General features: G+C 42.2%; 1 protein-coding gene across 6 annotated transcripts in view; it reads right to left on the bottom strand.

Moving 5' to 3' along the window:
- Positions 1 to 5,172, bottom strand: part of NBEAL1 (neurobeachin like 1) — an 87,613-nt gene extending 82,441 nt beyond the window's left edge. For all 6 annotated transcript variants that reach the window (XR_008577708.1, XR_008577709.1, XM_054830539.1 and 3 more), the window contains exons 1-2: positions 5,015 to 5,172; positions 4,205 to 4,503 (exon numbers count right to left, since the gene is read on the bottom strand). Coding sequence is in view for 4 of the 6 variants with exons in the window: in XM_054830539.1 (XP_054686514.1) it covers positions 4,205 to 4,255 (51 nt within the window). In the remaining 2 variants the exon portion in view is untranslated. The remainder of the gene's footprint in view (positions 1 to 4,204; positions 4,504 to 5,014) is intronic.
- Positions 5,173 to 18,765: the final 13,593 nt, after the last annotated feature.

Genomic DNA, 18,765 nt, shown 5'->3' with positions numbered 1-18,765 from the left:
ATAGATATCCCTCAGTATGCTAGAGAGAAAGCCACAACATATTTATCTCAATACAATCAGATTTTGTAAAAAAAACAGTACAACTAAGAAAGCACATTTAAGATGACAGCTTGTACACAAGTCTGCTGCTCTTAACACAGCAAGAGACATGACTGTCTCAACTATCTGCTTTACTAAAGATCAGAACGTTACGATTAGCTTTACAACTGCTAACACACAGAGTTCTTACTGTATTAGTGACAGTAAGATTGAATGTGCCCTCTTTGAAATATGAAGCACAGGCTAGAAGCTGGCTGAAGAACAGTCTCACAGCTTCCCTTCAAACTATTATATCACCTACAAGATAAGGCAGTGTTTAAATGAAATCAAGGCTTTACTGAAGACAAGAGTATAAGAAAAAGCTCAGAATCATTTTAATACAATGAAAATTTAAGATTTTCTGAAGTGCATATGGCAGCTAAGTGCCTGCCTTTATGCCTCAAACTCCTTCTCAAGGCAATTGGGAATTTATTTTTTTCTGATAGAGGAGAAAAATCTCTTTCTATACAAAAGGGTATCTGATCACTTTCTAAGTAAAATAAAAATATCGGAAATCCTAACATGCTTTATGTCTAAGAGTCTGAAATACCTACCAGAACTGGAGAAGATGAAATAACATAGTTAAAATCTTAGCATTTTTGGGTCTTATATAAGTGCATATACAGAAGAGAAGTGTTTCATGCTCTTGTGTAGGTTATTGAAGGTTTGAACTGACAATCAATATGCTTGATATTACCATTGTCTACCCAGCCTACTGGAGAAAATTTTTCCTAGTGACTTCTGTAGAAAGGATCTGTGTTACCTATTCTATACATAATTTGATCACATTAAAATGCACACACTACTACATTTGGATGAGAGGACAGCAGCTTACATCCACATCAATATTCAAGTGAATAACAATATTGTACATTAACAGAGAATTGAATAGAAAAAAAAGAGAGAGAAAGCCATTTGAAACCAAAAATCATCAAAAAAGCATTTCAGCAAGTTGCATCCTTGACAATGCTTTCTTTGCAGAAAGTTTGACATCATCATTAAAAAAAAGGGAAAAAACCCCAACAACAGAAAACTCAAGGCAGGAACAGCTCAGACTACTAACAATACATTGCTGTGATACAACCCCAGTGACTCAAATTTAAACTTCACTACATTTAATGAATTTTTAAACTACTTCCATGCAACATCAGAAGCATTATAAATCATGTGTGGCTACTACTTTCATTGGGCATCTTAAACAGCAGACTGTAATCTGCAGCTTTGTAGCTATTGCCCTATGGGACAGCTTTTAGGGGAACAGAAGCAGAAACAAAATATAAAACCAACCCCCAACCTTAGACTAGAAACTGTCAGATGAAAAACAACTGAATACCAACTAAAAATCAATCAAACATAATCTTAAAAGAAAGAAAAAAAAAAGAGAAAGAAACCACCTCATACATGGTGTCATCCAAAGACTGCTTTGCAGAGATCGTAATTACATGCTGCTGTCTGCCCAAATCTCCAACTGCTAAACTGTACAGGAGGCAATGAAAATAGAAAAATGCTTTCCTACTGTTACTTTGCACAAAAGTAATTGTTGCAAATGACACTTCACACTGCCAGAAGTGTCAAGTGATCACAAAGAACAATAGTCATGACCCAAGATAGATGGTAAGATGGTAACACAGCATTATCCATCACTTTAAAGCCGTAAAAAGTCTTGCTGCTGTAGCACAGGGTGCTATATTTAACACACTATCACAAAGGACCTGATTATCTAAAAAAGGCAAGACAAACAAGGTGACTTACTAGCAACAATCTGAAGCATCACACAAAAAAGGAGCTTGGATTTCCCTGGGTTTTTAGCTAACAAGGCTGCAAAAGCTAAAGCCACATATTTGGGATTTGTGGCACAACAAATTCCCACCTTGCTCAACTTTGACTCTCCAGCAGTTTTTGTAGTTTGGAGAAACTGCCTAGCTTTCCTTCCCAGGATGTCATCCACAACAAAGTCATGACAGTGCAACACACAGGATATGATACCATACTTCTCTGGGCAATCCCAGGTATAAACAAACTTCTCCCTAAACCACTACATCCCATCACTGGTGATTATTTATTGCTAGATGTGCCAAGGAGAACAAATTACAGCACACAGATGTTTTCAATACATGACTGAACAATCTAATTTACATTAAGGCTTCACAACATTTTACACGCTAAGACCCAGCTTCTTCAGCTGCTCTTAACTTCACCAAACTTAATCCAAGATTGAACATTTATGCTGGATGCCTGCCTCAAGCAGATATCATTTTAACCTGAACCAGTTGAGAGAGAGAGAAGGAAAACTCAGTTTTGTGTCTAGCACTTTCTAAAAAAAATGAAGACTCCTTTTTTGGAGTCACTCTAGTTGCCTTCAAATTTTGAAGACAAACTATTTTATTTTTAAAAAATATATTTTCCTACTTAAGAATAAGTCCTTATCAACACATGAATCCACCTAATAATGCCCTTAATATATGGGTCTGGAAGAAAAAAGGCCTGACAGCTCATGGAGGCTAAGTATATAAAAAGAAGTTTTTTTAATAGTCCATCCTCCACCAACTGAGAGCTGAGTAGACTGTGTACGCATCATTCCCATAAAGAAACTGAACATTTTGTAAGTGATCTAAGGCACGCATTTTAAGGAGCACGCCTTTATTTACGCAAACTTCCCGCTAGCATGCAGACAACATGGAGATGGAAAGCATGCAATCTGAATGAAAGGTTTAACGAAAGGGGGAGCAGGTATAAGACAGACAAAAGAAGTTTATAAAGAACTAGGGAGGAAAGAGACAAAGACTGGCTGGGCAAAGAAATTCAGAGCTTGGCTCATCTCTGCAGCCCTGTGTCTCCCAAAGCTGAGGAAAGCCTGGATTCTTGGAGTCTGTTCCAAGTGTCTTTGTTCTTCTCACATCGATGAACTCACTGGGAAAACATCCATCTCCTCTAGTGCTAGTCTATTTCCTACTGCCATTGGATTACTACATTAGTTTAAAAGGCAAAGGTCTATGCAAATATGTTTCCATCCAACAGATCACCCATGCGAGTAACAGTAAGAAGTCATACCACGCTGCTATGTTTGCACTAGTTTTATTTTTAACTACATATGGAGCATTAGGGTTGCAAACTCACACAAAAAATTAAGAAAAGCTACAATTAAGACCACTTTGCGCAACCTTCATCCGCTGCTTTGTGCATTTGCTTTGTTAAGATGGTCTGTACTTAAAATCTCACATTCTATGCTCGAGATGGGCTTTCTCTAGAAATGAACTGAGAATGTTTGTTCTAACCTTAATGTCCTACTGGTTTGAAAAGTTAAAGAAACTGTGATACTTAGGAAGCATGAGACTGCAAAGATAAATGCAAAATAAAACCAGAGAATAAGGCTATTCTTGCCACTGCCACTAAGTTCCTATATGACAGGAGGCCAGTCCTTTCCCTTGCCTTTACAGTTATTTTCTCGTATGTTCCTTATTTTATAGATATCTATTTAGATAATCTGCAATCCAATTTGCGTACATACTCAGCACAATTAGGACCTGTGCTTTAAGCTTATTAATTGCTTTACACTGTAAAATGCAGAGACTGGACGGTATTTTAATAACATTCCTACCAGGTGAAGGAAATTCATTATTATTAATGGCATACTTAGATGTTATGGTGATAACCAGCAAAGATTAACTCGGGAGTAATTTAACAAATACGCTCTTTGGGAAGGCTTTCGCTAATATAGTTTAAACAAAACTGAAGCTGCACAGAAAACAGTAAGTTTAAAGCTAAATACTAGACAGCAGTGAATTAAATTAATACAATACACCTCAATGCTATGGCCCTACAAAACAAAGAATTATGTGAACATATGCATTCACATAGTTAAAAGATATAGCTACAATAACTGCTTAAGCTGAGCCATGAATACTGCAATTCACACCTCACACAAAAAGCCCAACCTGAACAGCAAATCAAGAGATGAGGTTGTAAATAGGCTAAGAGGTGCAATTATATCCTTACAGAAGCTAGACAAGCCTATGCAACTTCTAAGAAAAAAAAAAACGCGTTAAAAATGTTACAGATACATTTTAAATACCTAACTTCCAAACAAAAGGGGGAAAAGACACACAAACACACACCCAGTATTTACCTTACTGCAGTAAAGCATCCAAAGCTCATACAGCCTTTCTCGGGATGCCATTCCTTCCCTTCCTCTTTTCGTCGACACCAGCTATTTTTGTTCAAGATCCTACCATGCTCAGTTCCCAGGTGCTCTTTCCGCAGTTTTTGCTTTATTATTACAGTTATATCATAACCCGAGAAGTCAAGGATGAAAATAACAAGGTCTCAGCCTCTCCTTTTCGGGTAAACGACGTAGCACAACACAAGCAACTGCAGACGAGTGTGAAGCATGTCCGTTCTTCGCCAGCGCTGCTTCGGTTTTAATCACTGAAAGTGAAAACACACCCTTCAGGCCTTTGGTGGAGGAAGGAAAAAACAAATCCGTACTTAAAGCCCACAGACAACCTCGGGAATTACGCGGCGGCAGGTCGCATAGCTTTCGTCTCTGGCATTATTACCCCCGAGACGAAGAAGTCTGGGTTTTCGTGGCGCTTTCTCTTTTTTTGCGGGGAGTCAGCGGGGGCGAAGCAGCAGGGCTGCTGAGAAGGGACACGGAGCCCTGAGGGCGCGGGGAGAGGCGGCGGTGGTAACGCGGCTTACCCTCCCGCCGGGGGGACACGGCCGCCCCCCCACACGCCGGGGGCCCGGCAGTGACAGCCGCCCCCACCGCCCTACTCCCCCCACCCCCGGGCTCTACAGCCGGCCCAGGAGCCCGGCGGGCCCAGGCAGCGGCGTCTCTCGCAGATTAGCAGCTGCCCAGGCAGAGACGCCGGCCGCGGCCTTTCCCGTCCCCCGCGGGGCGCGGGAGAAGCCCTGCACTGCCCCGCCGCCCACTCACCAAGCGAGAGCAACTACTCCACGCCGCCACCTTCCGCGCCCTCGGCTTCCCCCAATTCTCCCCGCGCCGCCGCGGCCTCTCCCCACAGCCTACACAGGGCACAGAGGGTGGCGGCCAGGCAACGCCGCGCAGCAGCCGGACGGCGAAGTGGGCCGAGCCTCGCCACATCGCCCGCCCCGCCCGCATTCCGGCACACGCCCCGGGCGGCTGCGGAGGGGCGGGGAGGCTGCGGGCGCCATCTTGGCTACGGGCAGAAGCAGCACCTCCTCCGCAGGCGGAGCGCCCGGGGCAGCGCTGTGGCGCTTGGCCGCCAGCCGTGGTGCAGCGCCTCACTCCGGGGCCGCTGGCTGGAGCGCGGGAGCAGTCTAGGGCCGCTGCGGACACCCCCGACGGCAGAGCCGTTCCGCAGCCCGCGGCGCCTCACCTGAGGAGCAGTCGGTTCCTGTGAGGTGGAGCGTCCCTCTGCCGCGCGGGGAGCCTGTCCATTAAAGGATCGGCATTCCCGATGCTTGCGGGGCAGAGCGCCTCAGGAAACCCCCGGTGCTGTTTTACAACTGATAAAGGTTATGAAGCACATACGTATGTTTTACATATGCTCCAAAGGCCTGCCTGCATAGCTTGAGGAGCGTGGGTATATACATATATACAATCTGCTATGGCTTTAAAGTAGCCCATACCTCGTATGCAGAGCTTGGGTAGAACTAAGAAAACGCTCCTAAAGTTACGTTTCTAAAGGGGAGACATGAAAAGACATGCCTCAGCTTACTGGTGCGGCTGTTCCCAAGCCCACCAGCACAGAGCACCAGCAAAGGACCTTCCTCCTGCTCGTTCCATAACACGATGGCACAGCTCGCAGGGCGCTTCCCGGGGCATGGCCTTCCCTCTGTGTCCGTCTGCTCCCTTGGAAAGTGGGGCTGGAAATTAATGTCCCAGGCTCCAAAGCAGGGAGAATGAGATTTAAGGAGACCTGGGTCTTCTCCCCAGTTTGCTGGGAGAAGCATAGTCCTGCAACCTCTGGCCTCAGCCCTGGTCCTTCTGCCACTGGGTCATCTCACCTGGGTAAATGTTGTACAGCTTCATGTGATGAAGCATTCATTGCCGTTGGCTGCACAGTCGGTTCCTTTGCAGGGGATTTCCACACCACTGCAATGATTTCATGTAAGGTTTGGAAATCCATTGCAAAGGAATTCACTATGCAACATCATTATATTGTCTGCTGTATAAAAAATTGCTAGGGATGGGTAAGTGTCACCAAGAGCCCAGAGACAGTCTGAGATCGGTCCCTGCAACATGCCTTTGTCCATTGGTCTTGCTTTTAGAAGATCAGTGAAGCTTCCCTGGAGAAATTTAAGGGCTAATCTGTGCTCAGTGATGTATCATGTGAATCAGCAGTGCAGGAGTGGGAGAAGTATCTTTTACTGCAATATCTAAACATAGTTCCTAGCACGGATGGAGGGACACTGACAGAAATGAGTCTGTAAAATTATTTTTAGTCATGTGATACATGTGCCCTGGTACATGCTGCTAGCCACAATAGTCTCCAGCCTCAAGGCCGCAACATAATTTTTTTCCTTCAAGAAAAAAATAAGAGCTCAGGGTCCAGCTCTACCCCTAGGGCAGGATCTACTGTGCTTAAATCTCCCTGGACCCCTCTCTGTGAGCAGCCTCCAGGAACAGAAAAGACTCCCTGAGAGACTTGTTTCAGGGCTTGAGTTACTGCTAGGAGCTCCTCCCTAACAGCTAACCTGCATTACCTTTGAACCAAATGCAAACCATTATTATTTGTCCATTCCACAGCAATATGGAAAAAGGAAGCTCTTTGTAGCATGCTTTGAGTTACAAATTTTTACTGCATCTTCTTACAGCCTTTTCTAGGCTAAACAAAAGTCTATTTCAAACTTTTCTTACAACTTACTCCCTTTAAAGGTCAGGCCCAAGTAAAGCCATATACAAACCCTAGTCCTCCCTTGGGATACTTCTCTGCTTTCTTGCATTACTAACTTTTACAAGTGATAGCAGCTGTTCCCACATACAGAAGTCCTACAACAGGCTCTAGCAAGACAACAAAAAAACACATCCTCTGATAGAGATGGGAGACTCCTCCCTTGTTAAGTGCTGCCGCCCACGTAATTAGGATGCTCACAGACTATAAAGCTGCTTTCCCCTCTGCTAGAGTTGTAGTGATATAGCTATCTCAGTGGGCTTGGGCAGTTGCTGTGCCTTGGGTGGGTCTTGCCCTCTATAGATGCTCTAGAGGGAAAGTAAAGCATCCTGTGTTTTGCAACAGGATGGTCTGTTCCAGTGGCCTACAGGGTAAGTGGTCTCTAGGTCTGACCTTCTAAAGGTTTTCCTAAGCCAGTTAGCTCACTCTTAAGGTGACTTTTGGGTGTCTGTATTACTGGGTGTAGGTGAAGTTTAGTTTCTTCCTGTTGGTACAGGCATGCATTCAGTATTCATTATAAGTTCTTGCTCATGTGCAAATATAAGCAATCATGAAAGATATCTGTAGAGAAAGGTGGGCTACAGCTTTGTCCCCACAGGTGTAGTATAATTCTAGGTGAATTTATATTTGGTGTAACTACCTTCATAAAGACTCAGCTAAGGATATCAAAGTCAAAGAATGGAAGAAGATGTAAAAAGAAGCATTATCAGCTATGTATGGGCGCTTTAAAATGTGAGTATTAATGGATTGGTTCAGCTGTGAAAGCTAATTATTAGACTTTTCATCACCCTTTCTTCCATAATTATGTATCAATTGGTTCATGAACCTTAAAGAGCCAGGTAGGCAGTGTTTGTTTGTATTTCATTGTCACTTAGCTGCTGTCTTGTGGTAAGTGTTTACAACAGTGGTTGTTTCTCATAGTTTCTTATTACTTGTGGTTTTGTACTTTATTTCTCTTCAGTGGCTGTATATTGGTAATTTAGCCATCTTACTATGGACTGAACTTGTCAGTCTGCAAGTTCAGGTAACAGAATGGGTAGAGAGAAGGGTGTAGATAAGGAAAAGGCATGAATTTGAGGTTAAGGAAGAATTCAACAAAGGAAAGGTGTGCATTGGATTGCAGTTTTGAGTCCAGAGACCTCTGAAGTGGCAGGAGTAATGTACACACTTAGAGTAATGCTTTTGTTAAGTTATGCTTATTTTCTGTACAAGCAAATGAAAAAGACAATCTGTATATGACTTTCAGATATTCTCAAACCTGTAGTTTGGCTCTAAGGCTTGTACTGAGATCATGCCCCAGGCCAGCAAAAATCATGCTGAGAGATGGGTCTACATCAAAGCTTTTATCTGAGGTTTTGCTTGATGCCTTAGGGCTAATGCTTTGTTTACTAACAATGAAGACCTGAAATATGCTTAGAAATGAACCTGCCTCTCAACTCTTCCCTCTTACTTTACACACAAACCATTGCACAGGAGCAAGGAATAATCTTTACATTCTAAGTAAGCAAATGGCCTTGGCAGCTGTGTCTTAAATTCCTGCTATCAAAATACCCTTTGCTACATGTAAAGAAAAGGATTTTCTGGATGCTAGTTTCTAGACACTTGAGCCAAATTAACTTGAGATTGTATTTGTGTGTGCCTATCGGAAAGGTGCAAGCTGGCCCTTGCAAGATGCCAAGGCCTCTGAGATGGTGTTTTGCTGAGGGTAGCACAGGATCAGCTTGCCTTGAGTTTCTCTGGCTATGATTGCACAAAATGAGCATGCAATTGTTCTGTTAAGTAAGCCAGCAAACTTGATTAGTGTTTAATCTTCCTTCTGTCACCATATTCATACTGTACCCTAGGCAGTTCAGAGCTTGTTAGTTTGCAAAGTTTGGAAATGGGAAGGAATTTGTTTGCCCCTTGACACATAAGCTGGTATCTGGGGATTTTAGTTGCTTTCTTTCAAAGTGTTGGAGGCTGGCCACAGCTAAAGCAGGGAGATGATGGTCTGGCTAATAGCATTAAGTCCCTCTGGACCCTGGCTGCTCTGCTTTCATATATGCAAGGTTAAACCATTCACCATGCTTAAATTCAGGAAGGAATTTACCCCAGGGTAGCCTGGGACCATTGTGAGTGGTTTTGTCCTTCTTTGTCCTTTCAGGTTGTTTCTACATGGGATCTTCATTGTAATAAATCCCCTGCTGTAAAAGGCCTAGGCAGTGACTTGAATCTCTTCTGGTCCTTTTCTGTAGCATAGGCTCCCTTACCACAGGCCTTAAGTTTGCACTTGTGCTAGGAATGTTCTTGTGTAGGGTACATCTTAAAGATTCTTCCAGACTAAATATATAGTATGTGTTTATATGCTTTGGTGTGCCTGGGTTCTTAAAACTCTTAATGGCCAGTAAAGATTCATGGATGGGTATTCAGTCTTAGAACTGCCCCTCTCTGCTGTGACTTAGGTTAGCTATGGAAGAGCTAGCATGTGTAGACTCATGCTACAGCATCTTTGTTTTGCAGATGCTTGTAGAGATCAGTTGTTACTGCCCAAGATTGCATTGTAAGTGTTCTCCTTCCTCCCCCAAACTGACTTTTCACTTGAAGTAAGCCATCCCATATTGTCTACCATCTTATCACCAGTGATCAGTGAAGTTACCATAGTTGCACTTAAATTGTTCTGCTCTAGTTAAGTTGCTTAATGAATGATTTCATTATGTTGCAGTGCTCAGCAGATCTGAATCTGCAGCATGGCTCCTGAAAGCAATCAGTGTGTCAGGGGAAAAAACAACCATGGCAGCAAACAAGGTTTAAGGATGTGTAGGTGTTGGTAGTCTCTAGTAATCTGTTTGAACTTAATTCCCTCTCAGTTGACAGGGTAAGGTTGACCCAAGAACGGCTGATTTAGCAACTTGGGGCCTATCCCCTCTTGGTTAGGGGAAGAACGCAAATAAAGCGAAGTGATTAAAGGGAAATGGGCTTAGGAAAGCTCCAACTGCTGCTAGAGGTGGGATCCTGCAAAATGTTAGCACTATGGCCTCACAGAAGTTAGGTGTGGCTGCAGCACCGTGCTTGCTTCTGAGTGGGGGGTGAAACCGGGGCTGTGCCCTTCCCTGTGCTCTTGTGAATCCCTGGGGACTCTGCTAGCCTAACTCCTGACACAGAAAGGGTATACAGACCTGAATCATGGCTAGTGTCCTAAAACTTGAAAACAGAGTTTTAAAGATCCTTTAGCGTTGTGTAAATGGTGTGTTGTTAAAGTATGTGTGAGTCTTGTGGGGGACCACTCACACACTGATGGGTTGTAGACTCCTTAACATAATGGGTCTCTCTTCTGGTTTCTGACTCTAGGGAAAGTTGCTACTTCTCTGTGCTATGGAGGGTCAACATGAGTTCATGCCTACAGTGTGAGGTCCTGGCTAAACAAAAGTGTAGTGTAGGCCTTGAGCTGGAAGTGGGAGCAAGGCAATCCTGTGCAGAACTCTGGACTTAATGCCAAATGGTAGCAGGAACTATTGGGCACAAGGTCTGTTTTTTATCATAAAGCAAAAAAAAGGAACTGAGATTTATTTTGATATCTGTAGCATTACAAATAGTCATTGACAGAAATAATTCTTATTAATAAAGATGGTAAATACTGCCCTAAGTCATCTAGTGTCACAGCTGCAGGCTTGGTATATAGTACCTCTGTGATGAACTGTGGTAGTGAACTTGCCAGTCTAGTCACAGAAGAACTACTGAGGACATTACTTTTGTGGGGCCATTCAAGATGTAAGGTATACTCTGTAATAAATTCAAGCACAGACTTGGTCCCATGGACTCAGTTACAGGTGTTTTTTTGGATTTTCATTGTCATAAATGAAGAATGTATTTAATTTGTTTCCTCTAAGGTCTGAAATAATATTTTTCTTCTAGATGGTCTTTTTAAATTCATTTGAGACTGCAGATAAAAATTCAGCTTGGCAATTTAGATGCAGATTTTCTCTGAGCTTGGGTGTTACCAGCTCATCTCTACTGACTTCAGGGGAATTACTTCTACTACTAAAACAAGCACAAGCTCTGAAGCCCACTGTAGTCGAGGCACTTTCTGACTCTGCTGGGCTTTTAAATCAAAGGCTAAAAGCATTGCAAGAAGAGGTAGCCTACGCCATGTAGGCTCAAACTCCTTGGCCCTAATAAAGTACGAATGGCACTACTCATTGACATATGGCTTAGGAAAATGCTGTTTAGGAGCTATCTGCTGTTGGTTGGAAGGATCCAACTTTGGCAGTCATGACACCTCAGTTGGTGAATTGCCTGTACTCACCAGGCCTCAGGAGGTACCACTGTCCTTGGAAGTGTGGCTGTTCATAGAAAACCCAGCTTTGGTCAAGTATGTTACAAGACTTTATGTCCCTGTAGTGAAAGTCATCCTGGAGAGAAGGGCAGTTATCCATGGACTCCAATATCCTGTCTCTGAAGTCATTCCTCTCATTTTTCTGGAATAGAGTCCTTCAACCTTATTTTCCTGTACATCTTTAAAGTCCAAGAATATATAATCTTTAGGTTTGAGCAACTGTCAAAGGGAAGCTAGCCAGAGAGAAAAATAAAAACAAATTTTATGTAAATGTTTTGGCATTTGAAAGCTTCTAAGTATGCTATAGGCTTTCTTTAGGAAACTTATCAAAGAGCTAGATAATAAAACAACCACTCAGGGTTTCCCCTCTCCTGATTTGTTGGTAGACCAACAAACCATGCTTGCAAACATACTTGCCTACAAGGAGCTATGCATGTACTAGGTTGTTTGTCAGTGCTCCATTCACTCAGCCATTCTTACGTTAGCCATTTTTTGCTAGGGTTTAGCTGTGAAACCTCAGCGTGCAGGAGGAGTCAGCAGTCCTTTATATAGAATTCAGTGCTGCATCCACAGGAATAGGATAAAAGAGAATTTTTTGCTCAGTAAAGAGAATGTTTTTTCCTCTCCCTTTCTCTGTTGTCATTCTCTGAACACAAGGCAATAGCAGTAGTCTGTGGGGTACCAATGTTTTTGTTACAGTCAGTAAGCAGAGGATCAGAGTAAAGGGTTGGTCAAGCAATCTTTCTGTTATTTTACTGATGGAACATGTGCAAGCAAAAGTTCTGGAAATGCTGCAGCAGAATTGTTTCATGTCACTTTATTTTAATGTGTGTCTCTTCCCTGATTATGAGACAAAGAGTTTTTAATGTATATGGATTACCAGTGGTGATATTGTAAACCAGTTTTCACAATATGCTAATAAAAACTGTCCTGATTTTCAAAAGCCTTCAGACTAGGTATTGCTGCCTGTTTCCTTTAACAGTAAGAGTATGTATATAAGAGAAAATGATGTAATAAGAAATGTGTGGAAACAGACACTTACATCTATCCAGGCTTCACTGCTGAAATTCTATATTAATGTAATTCAGAGTTCATAGATAAAGAGACTAGAAGTTGAAGGAAGGATACCACTTGTTTAAGGCACAGAAGAGCCTTTTTAAATCTGCATGGGGAAATGTTTCACTTGAGATATACAGATTGTTTGGAGGTCAGGTATGAGTCATTGATGCAAAATGAAGCAGCATAGTAATTTCATCAACTGAAGAAATTTTAATTGCAGTTGAACTTAAAAATGTTTATGAAGAACACTGTGGTAAGTTTTCAGTCTGATCTGATTAATCCCAAAGATGCTTAGGACTCTGTTCGTTCTGGGCCCTTATTTCATGTGATGTAGTGCAGTTCTTAGTCAATCAATACATTGCAATAGTCTTTAGAATTCTGGGCAATAGGAAGCCTCAAAGTCAGAGCTGTTTTGAATTTATTGGAAGGGTAGGCTGAAGCTGATGTACTCTGGGGCTATTTAGGTAAAGTTATTCTGCTGCTCATCATCTTTGGGTTATAGCAGGAAATTTTTTCTTGATTTGTCCCATTTGAGTAATGGGACTTTACCTGAGTAAAAATTTTGTGCTACCAGTGCTAGATCAGGCCTTTAAAGTATTTTCCATTCCGTCTAGTAATTACAAGGCCAAAGTACAAACCAATGTTAAAATATCAAGGAAATGTTATTTGAAATAAATATAATAATCCAAGACTGTTTTTCAAAGGACAAAGATAAACACAGATTTGAGTTACTCTTCTGGAGTTTAAAATATTTCTCTAACTTGGGCTTTTCCAGGGACCATTCCTTTCTCTCCTGCTTGCCTGCCTTTTCTCTCTTTCTACACCCACCTTTGAACTAACCTTCACAAAATCCTATCATGGGCAGTGCCACTTTCATATTTCCTGCTCATACTGCATGGAGCAATAGTGGCTCTTTTGTCTCACTGACTACTTGTTCAACCAAAATGCTACATGTTTGTGCTTTCTTGCATGTGTCTTTCACTAGGAGTCTTGTATGGTGATTTTATGAAGCTACAAAACTTCAGGGGCAAATCTTTAGCTGGCCTGTTTTTTACACAGCTCCAGTTGTGCTTCTAATGGGAGTTGTAAATGGTATCACTGTCAGCTTCTCTTGGAGGTGCTTCCTCAGTGTCGTGGTTTTACCCCAGCCAGCAGCTGAGCACCATGCAGCCGCTTGCTCACTCCCCCCCACCATCGGGATGGGGGAGAGAATTGGAAAAGATGAAGTGAGAAAACTTGTGGGTTGAGATAAAGACAGTTTAATAGGTAAAGCAAAAGCCGCATTCACAAGCAAAGCAAGGAATTCATTCACCACTTCCCATGGGCAGGCAGGTGTTCAGCCATCTCCAGGAAAGCAGGGCTCTGTTATGTGTAATGGTTACTTGAGAAGACAAATGCCATCACTCTAAACGCTGCAGCCGCTGCCGCCCCCCCCCCCCCCCTTCCCCCAAGCTCCTTAAAAGCTGAGCATGATGTCATATGGTCTGGAATATCCCTTTGGTCAGTTTGGGTCACCTGTCCTGTCTGTGTCTCCTCCCAACTTCTTGTGCACCCCCAGCCATCCCGCTGGCAGGGCAGTGCAAGAAGCAGAAAAGGCCTTGGCCCTGTGTAAACCCTGCTCAACAATAGCTCCATGGAACAAAAACATCTGTATTATCAATGCTGTCTCCAGTACAAATCCAAAACATATCCCCACACTAGCTACTATGAAGAAAATCAAGCCTCTCAGCTGAAACCAGGACACTCAGCCAGGAAATTGTAGCCTTTAACACTGGAAACAGACTGAGGGAAGAATGTGAATTTAAGTCTAGAAGTTGTTTCTGAATACCTACCTTCATGCTTTCTTTGCATGAAAAATAACTTCCTGATGGCTAAAGCGAAGCAATTGAATTCACTTACAGGAACAACTTCTGTGTACAGGCCTGTGCTTGCATTTCTCAAAGATCTTTGACAGGCTTGGAAGTGTTAATGCTTTTTTGTTCTTTCTGTGGTCATGCTTGCTTTGTGGAGCTGGCTTGTCTTTTGGGTCCCATATGGTCCTTCATAGCTTAATACAGTGGGCACTGTGCTTGGTGATGAAGTTTAGAACTTGAGAAAACAGAGTAGGGGCAGTGATGCGTGTATTTCTTATTGTAGCTACAAATACAGAGTAGTTATTGTGGGTCAGACTGGCAGTTCTGCTAGTCAGGTAACTTGGCAGCAACTGTGACCATGAATAGGCACCAAGGTAGATATGAAACAAATACATAATGCTTCATTCAGACTAAGACCTCAAGTATTTTTAGCTCAAGGGGTTTCCTGAGCAGGAGATTGCTTTTTCTCTGGTCAATAACCTTCAGTGGATTTGTCTTTCAAGTACTCATCCAGCTTCTTGAATCCTGTAGACTTTTCCCTCCCAGGACCCTATGCCACAGATGGGATATGCACTGCAGGAAGGGCTGTGGGTTGATCTTAAAACTCTGGAGCCAAAATATCTTGTTAGCTGAATAGTATCCATGACCTGAGAAGTCTGGTTATTTACATCTGTTCCAACTGCCTTCAACTAATATGCTGTTATGACAGCTTTTTTTGTGGAGATTGACTGCTTTTGCACCCCAGAAAAACTCAAGCATAGGGATAATCTGAAAATAGCAGTAAGTGTTTGTGTAGAGAAACATACCTTGCATGCCAGCAACTGTAGTGCCTGCTACCAACCATAAAACAAGCTACATGAACCTAGAAGACTTGTTAGCAAAAACTTGGATGCTCTCTGAATTCCCAGTGCTTCTTTCCCTCTAGCACTCCTGTTTTTAATGTTTGCTTGAGATTTTTCTGAGCATTTGCAAACAAAAGCAAGTAAAACCTCTCTGTGCTCCTTAAAAACTAGGACTTGGCACCATTCCTGTCTCAGGTAGAGACATTTTGAGAGGTTTAGCCATCCCCAAACTCTAGGACACAGCAGAGTCAACAATCCAGACATCCTAACTATTGCTCTGATCACTGACTAGTATATTTCTGTTCATTCTTGCCTTTGACCAAAGGAATGCCAGCGTATAACCTAACATCACCATGTAGCCGTGTTTCTCAATTGCACTAACTGAACTAGATACTTTGGAGTAGTAGGCATATGTTAATTGCTGTCTGGGGATCTGGTCTGTCTTTTCTTTATTCTTGCTGAAGGCAAATGAAACATTTTGGTTCCCTGTTCTAAGCAGGCAAGTAGATACTGTGCTTGAACTGCTGTGTTATTTTGCACACTTGGGTTAGCATGCTAACACATGTATTACTTACACTGTGCAGTTCCTATAAATGTACAATATTAGGCATTTGTGAACAAGAGGAAACATGCTTTTTCACACCTCTGACTTGAGAGCGGAATTGTTCATGCTCCACTTCTCTGGCTGAAGGATGATGTCCCTATGTACAGCGGACATTTGCAGCAGCTGAACAGCCTACTTTGTGCAGTAAAGGACAGACAGGAAGGCAGAGATAGTGTCCTGTGTACAAAAGAGAGGATGAGAAGGGTAAAGAACAGTTCTATTTTCCTCTTCAGTGTTGTCAGGGAAAGGCTGGTGAGGATCACTAGCAGGCTATTACTGATGGGTCATGTGAGTGTGAAATAATGGCTAAATGAGGTCTCTGACATTAGCAAGTAGAGATCTGAGTTTTAAGTAGCCTACCTAACTGCTGTAGAAGTTGCTTGGTTTTATTGAAGGACTCCATTATTAGAATGATTACTAGGCAAAACAAAATCAAAGTGTACCATTTAGACCCCAGGTGAAATTATTTAAAATTAAACATGTACTAGATAATGTTGCAGAGTGTCCTAATAGTTCTGTGCTCTCTGTACTGGTTTCTCTTTCCAAAAGTCTCCAGCACCTTGCTGAAGAGCAGTAGTACATTTGCCTAACTACGCCTGGAAGAAAAAATCTAGACTCCGCTACCTAAATGAGAAGAGCTATGCTAAGTCGTGAGATCCCTTAAGTGTGTTTTGTTATATTTTATTATGGCTCTCATTCATTATTGCACAGAGTGCCTGCTGGCACAGGATTCAGTGATGATTAGTAGGCATATGCATAAGTACTTGAAGGAGAATTAAAGCTGCAACAGACTTTTTCCAGCACAAGATGTTGTCCTATTTCTAACCCACACTAGTATGCTTATTGATTTCCTTTTGCATGTAGAATAGCCTGGCAATTGAGGGATTTGACTCAATCTCCTGCTGCAGCAGATAGTGCAGTTCTCAAGTTAGTAGAGGAGGGTGATTGACACCAGCTAAACATCTAGTTCATGAAGTACAGGTTCACTAAAACATGCTGTATAAAGGGAGTGTGATTTAAGGATCTGGAAAAATTCTTTCTGGAGGGATCAGCTGGGATAAGTCTGGAAAGCTTTGCTGGACTGGTGGTAGCATGGAGCAGCTTGTTTGCATGAAGAATTTGATGCCAAATAGTGTTCACCTTGTTCTGAGTCCCCCTGCATCTTTCTGTCCTTTTCCTCCTGAGTCAGTACGTCACTGGATATAATTATTAATGGGACTGACTTTTCTGTTCCACAGGACATGATAATTTAAATAACTGTTAAAGGTCCAACTGCATATTGTTAACTCTGGTAAGTTTAGAGCTAGAATCTATTCCTAGATCAAAACTTGTGAAACTGGGGAAAACTCAGATGAAGGAATGAGACCTTCCCATTAATAGCTATGGAGTAATGACCTAGGAGCTCTATACTTACCAGGGTTAGCAATATGCAGTTGGACCTTTAACAGTTATTTAAATTATGTATTGTGGAACAGCTGGATAATTGTGAATATTTTTAAAGTATTCTCCCCCCTAAAATGTGAGAGAAATTGGATTTCCCTCTGGACTGCACAACTTTAATTTGTTTGTAGTACTAAAGGAACGTTCATTTGAACAAGGATTTTGGAATGCATTCACTGTTTATTTAGCATGGGAGCAATAATTCAGTGCAAGTCAGCCATCCTCTGCAAAGAGAACTTTACTGCATTTACCGCACCCCAGTCAAGGAATCTTCTGTATTACCCTGGTTTCAGTAATACTGTCAGCTCCCAAAGTTGGGCATTCCATACAAGATCCAAGAGCCATCTTAAAACATTGAGGGAGTGGATCTCAGGGATATGGACTGATGGACAATCATCAGTGAGCTCCAATGTTTGGACTTGGAGCTCCTCTTCTTAGAACTGACTCTTGTGGGAAAAAGAATTCTGCAGTGGCAAACAGCAAAAATGTAGGAAAGACAGAAATCTGATTCTGACATTACTGAACAAGACAGACATACAGAAAAAGGCAACTTTCCCAGTTACTATGTGCAGAGAAATTGTTCTGTAATTGTGAAGAGATTTGCTCTTCTGAAGCTAATAGAGGAGGCTTAATTCTTACCCATATGGAGTAGCTCAGGAGTGTCAGTAAATGGGTATGATCACATGTGTGGTAGGAAGTAAATGGAGGATGCTTTATGATTTGAAGAAATGGAATTTATAAGGACTCTATATTGTGACAACAGGAGAAAATGTGTTCATGTGACTTTGAGATGATCTGTGGTGCTTACTTGTGACCAGGCATGAATAAGGTGGCCTTTTCAGAATTATGCTCAGAGACATTTACCATGTTATTCCATATGCTCCTGTTATATATGAGTGCGCAGGCAATTGCTGTGTGGCAAACTGAACTATGTGAAGCATGGGCATGTGGAGTGTTCCTGCTGCTATGGCTTATGCTACACAGTATATCTTACTAACCACAGAAGTACTTTAGCAAGTATTACTTCTTTGTCCGATTTTAACCAACACAGCTCTTGTGTTAGGAAAGCTGTACCCATTGCAACTCTGATTTAACAATTCTCTCAGCTGAAACCAGAACATTGTGTCATAGAATCATAACATAGTATGGTCATGAGCAAGTTGTGTACATCAGCCCACAGCAGAACTCTGTATCAGCTGGCCCTGCTAGCCATTCCCTGGGCAATGTAAAAACATTCTCTATCTAGAAATAGTCACTTGGCTTTCTTTTAGCATCTCCAAGTTATGAGCAGGCCCTGGAAATAGCATTAATATTAAAAAGATGATTTTCTTCATCTCCAGTGAAACTCTGCATTGCCTTACTGAGCTTTGCCTGTCTCTTGAGTTACTTGAAGAGACTGTATAACTATATTCTTAAAGGATAAACTATACCCAATTTCTTACTGTGATACACTGCCAAGCAGAACTCATTTCATAGACTGGTTTGTGTTGGAAGGGATGTTAAGATCATCTAGTTCCAACTCCCTGCCATGGACAGGGACACCCTCCACTAGACCAGGTTGCCCAAAGTCTCATCCAACCTGGCCTTAAACTTGTAGGATTACATGACAAGACCTGATGGAGTTGCAGACTGAACCAGTTCTGGGAATCAGGATAGTCTCACCTTTTTAAAAACTACTGGTGTCCTGAGTAATTGGAGC

The sequence above is a fragment of the Grus americana genome, chromosome 6 (genome assembly GCF_028858705.1).
Source record: "Grus americana isolate bGruAme1 chromosome 6, bGruAme1.mat, whole genome shotgun sequence".
Lineage (NCBI taxonomy): Eukaryota > Metazoa > Chordata > Aves > Gruiformes > Gruidae > Grus > Grus americana.
The sequence above is the reverse complement of the archived record's forward strand: the minus strand, read 5'-3'. Positions and strand labels throughout refer to the sequence as shown.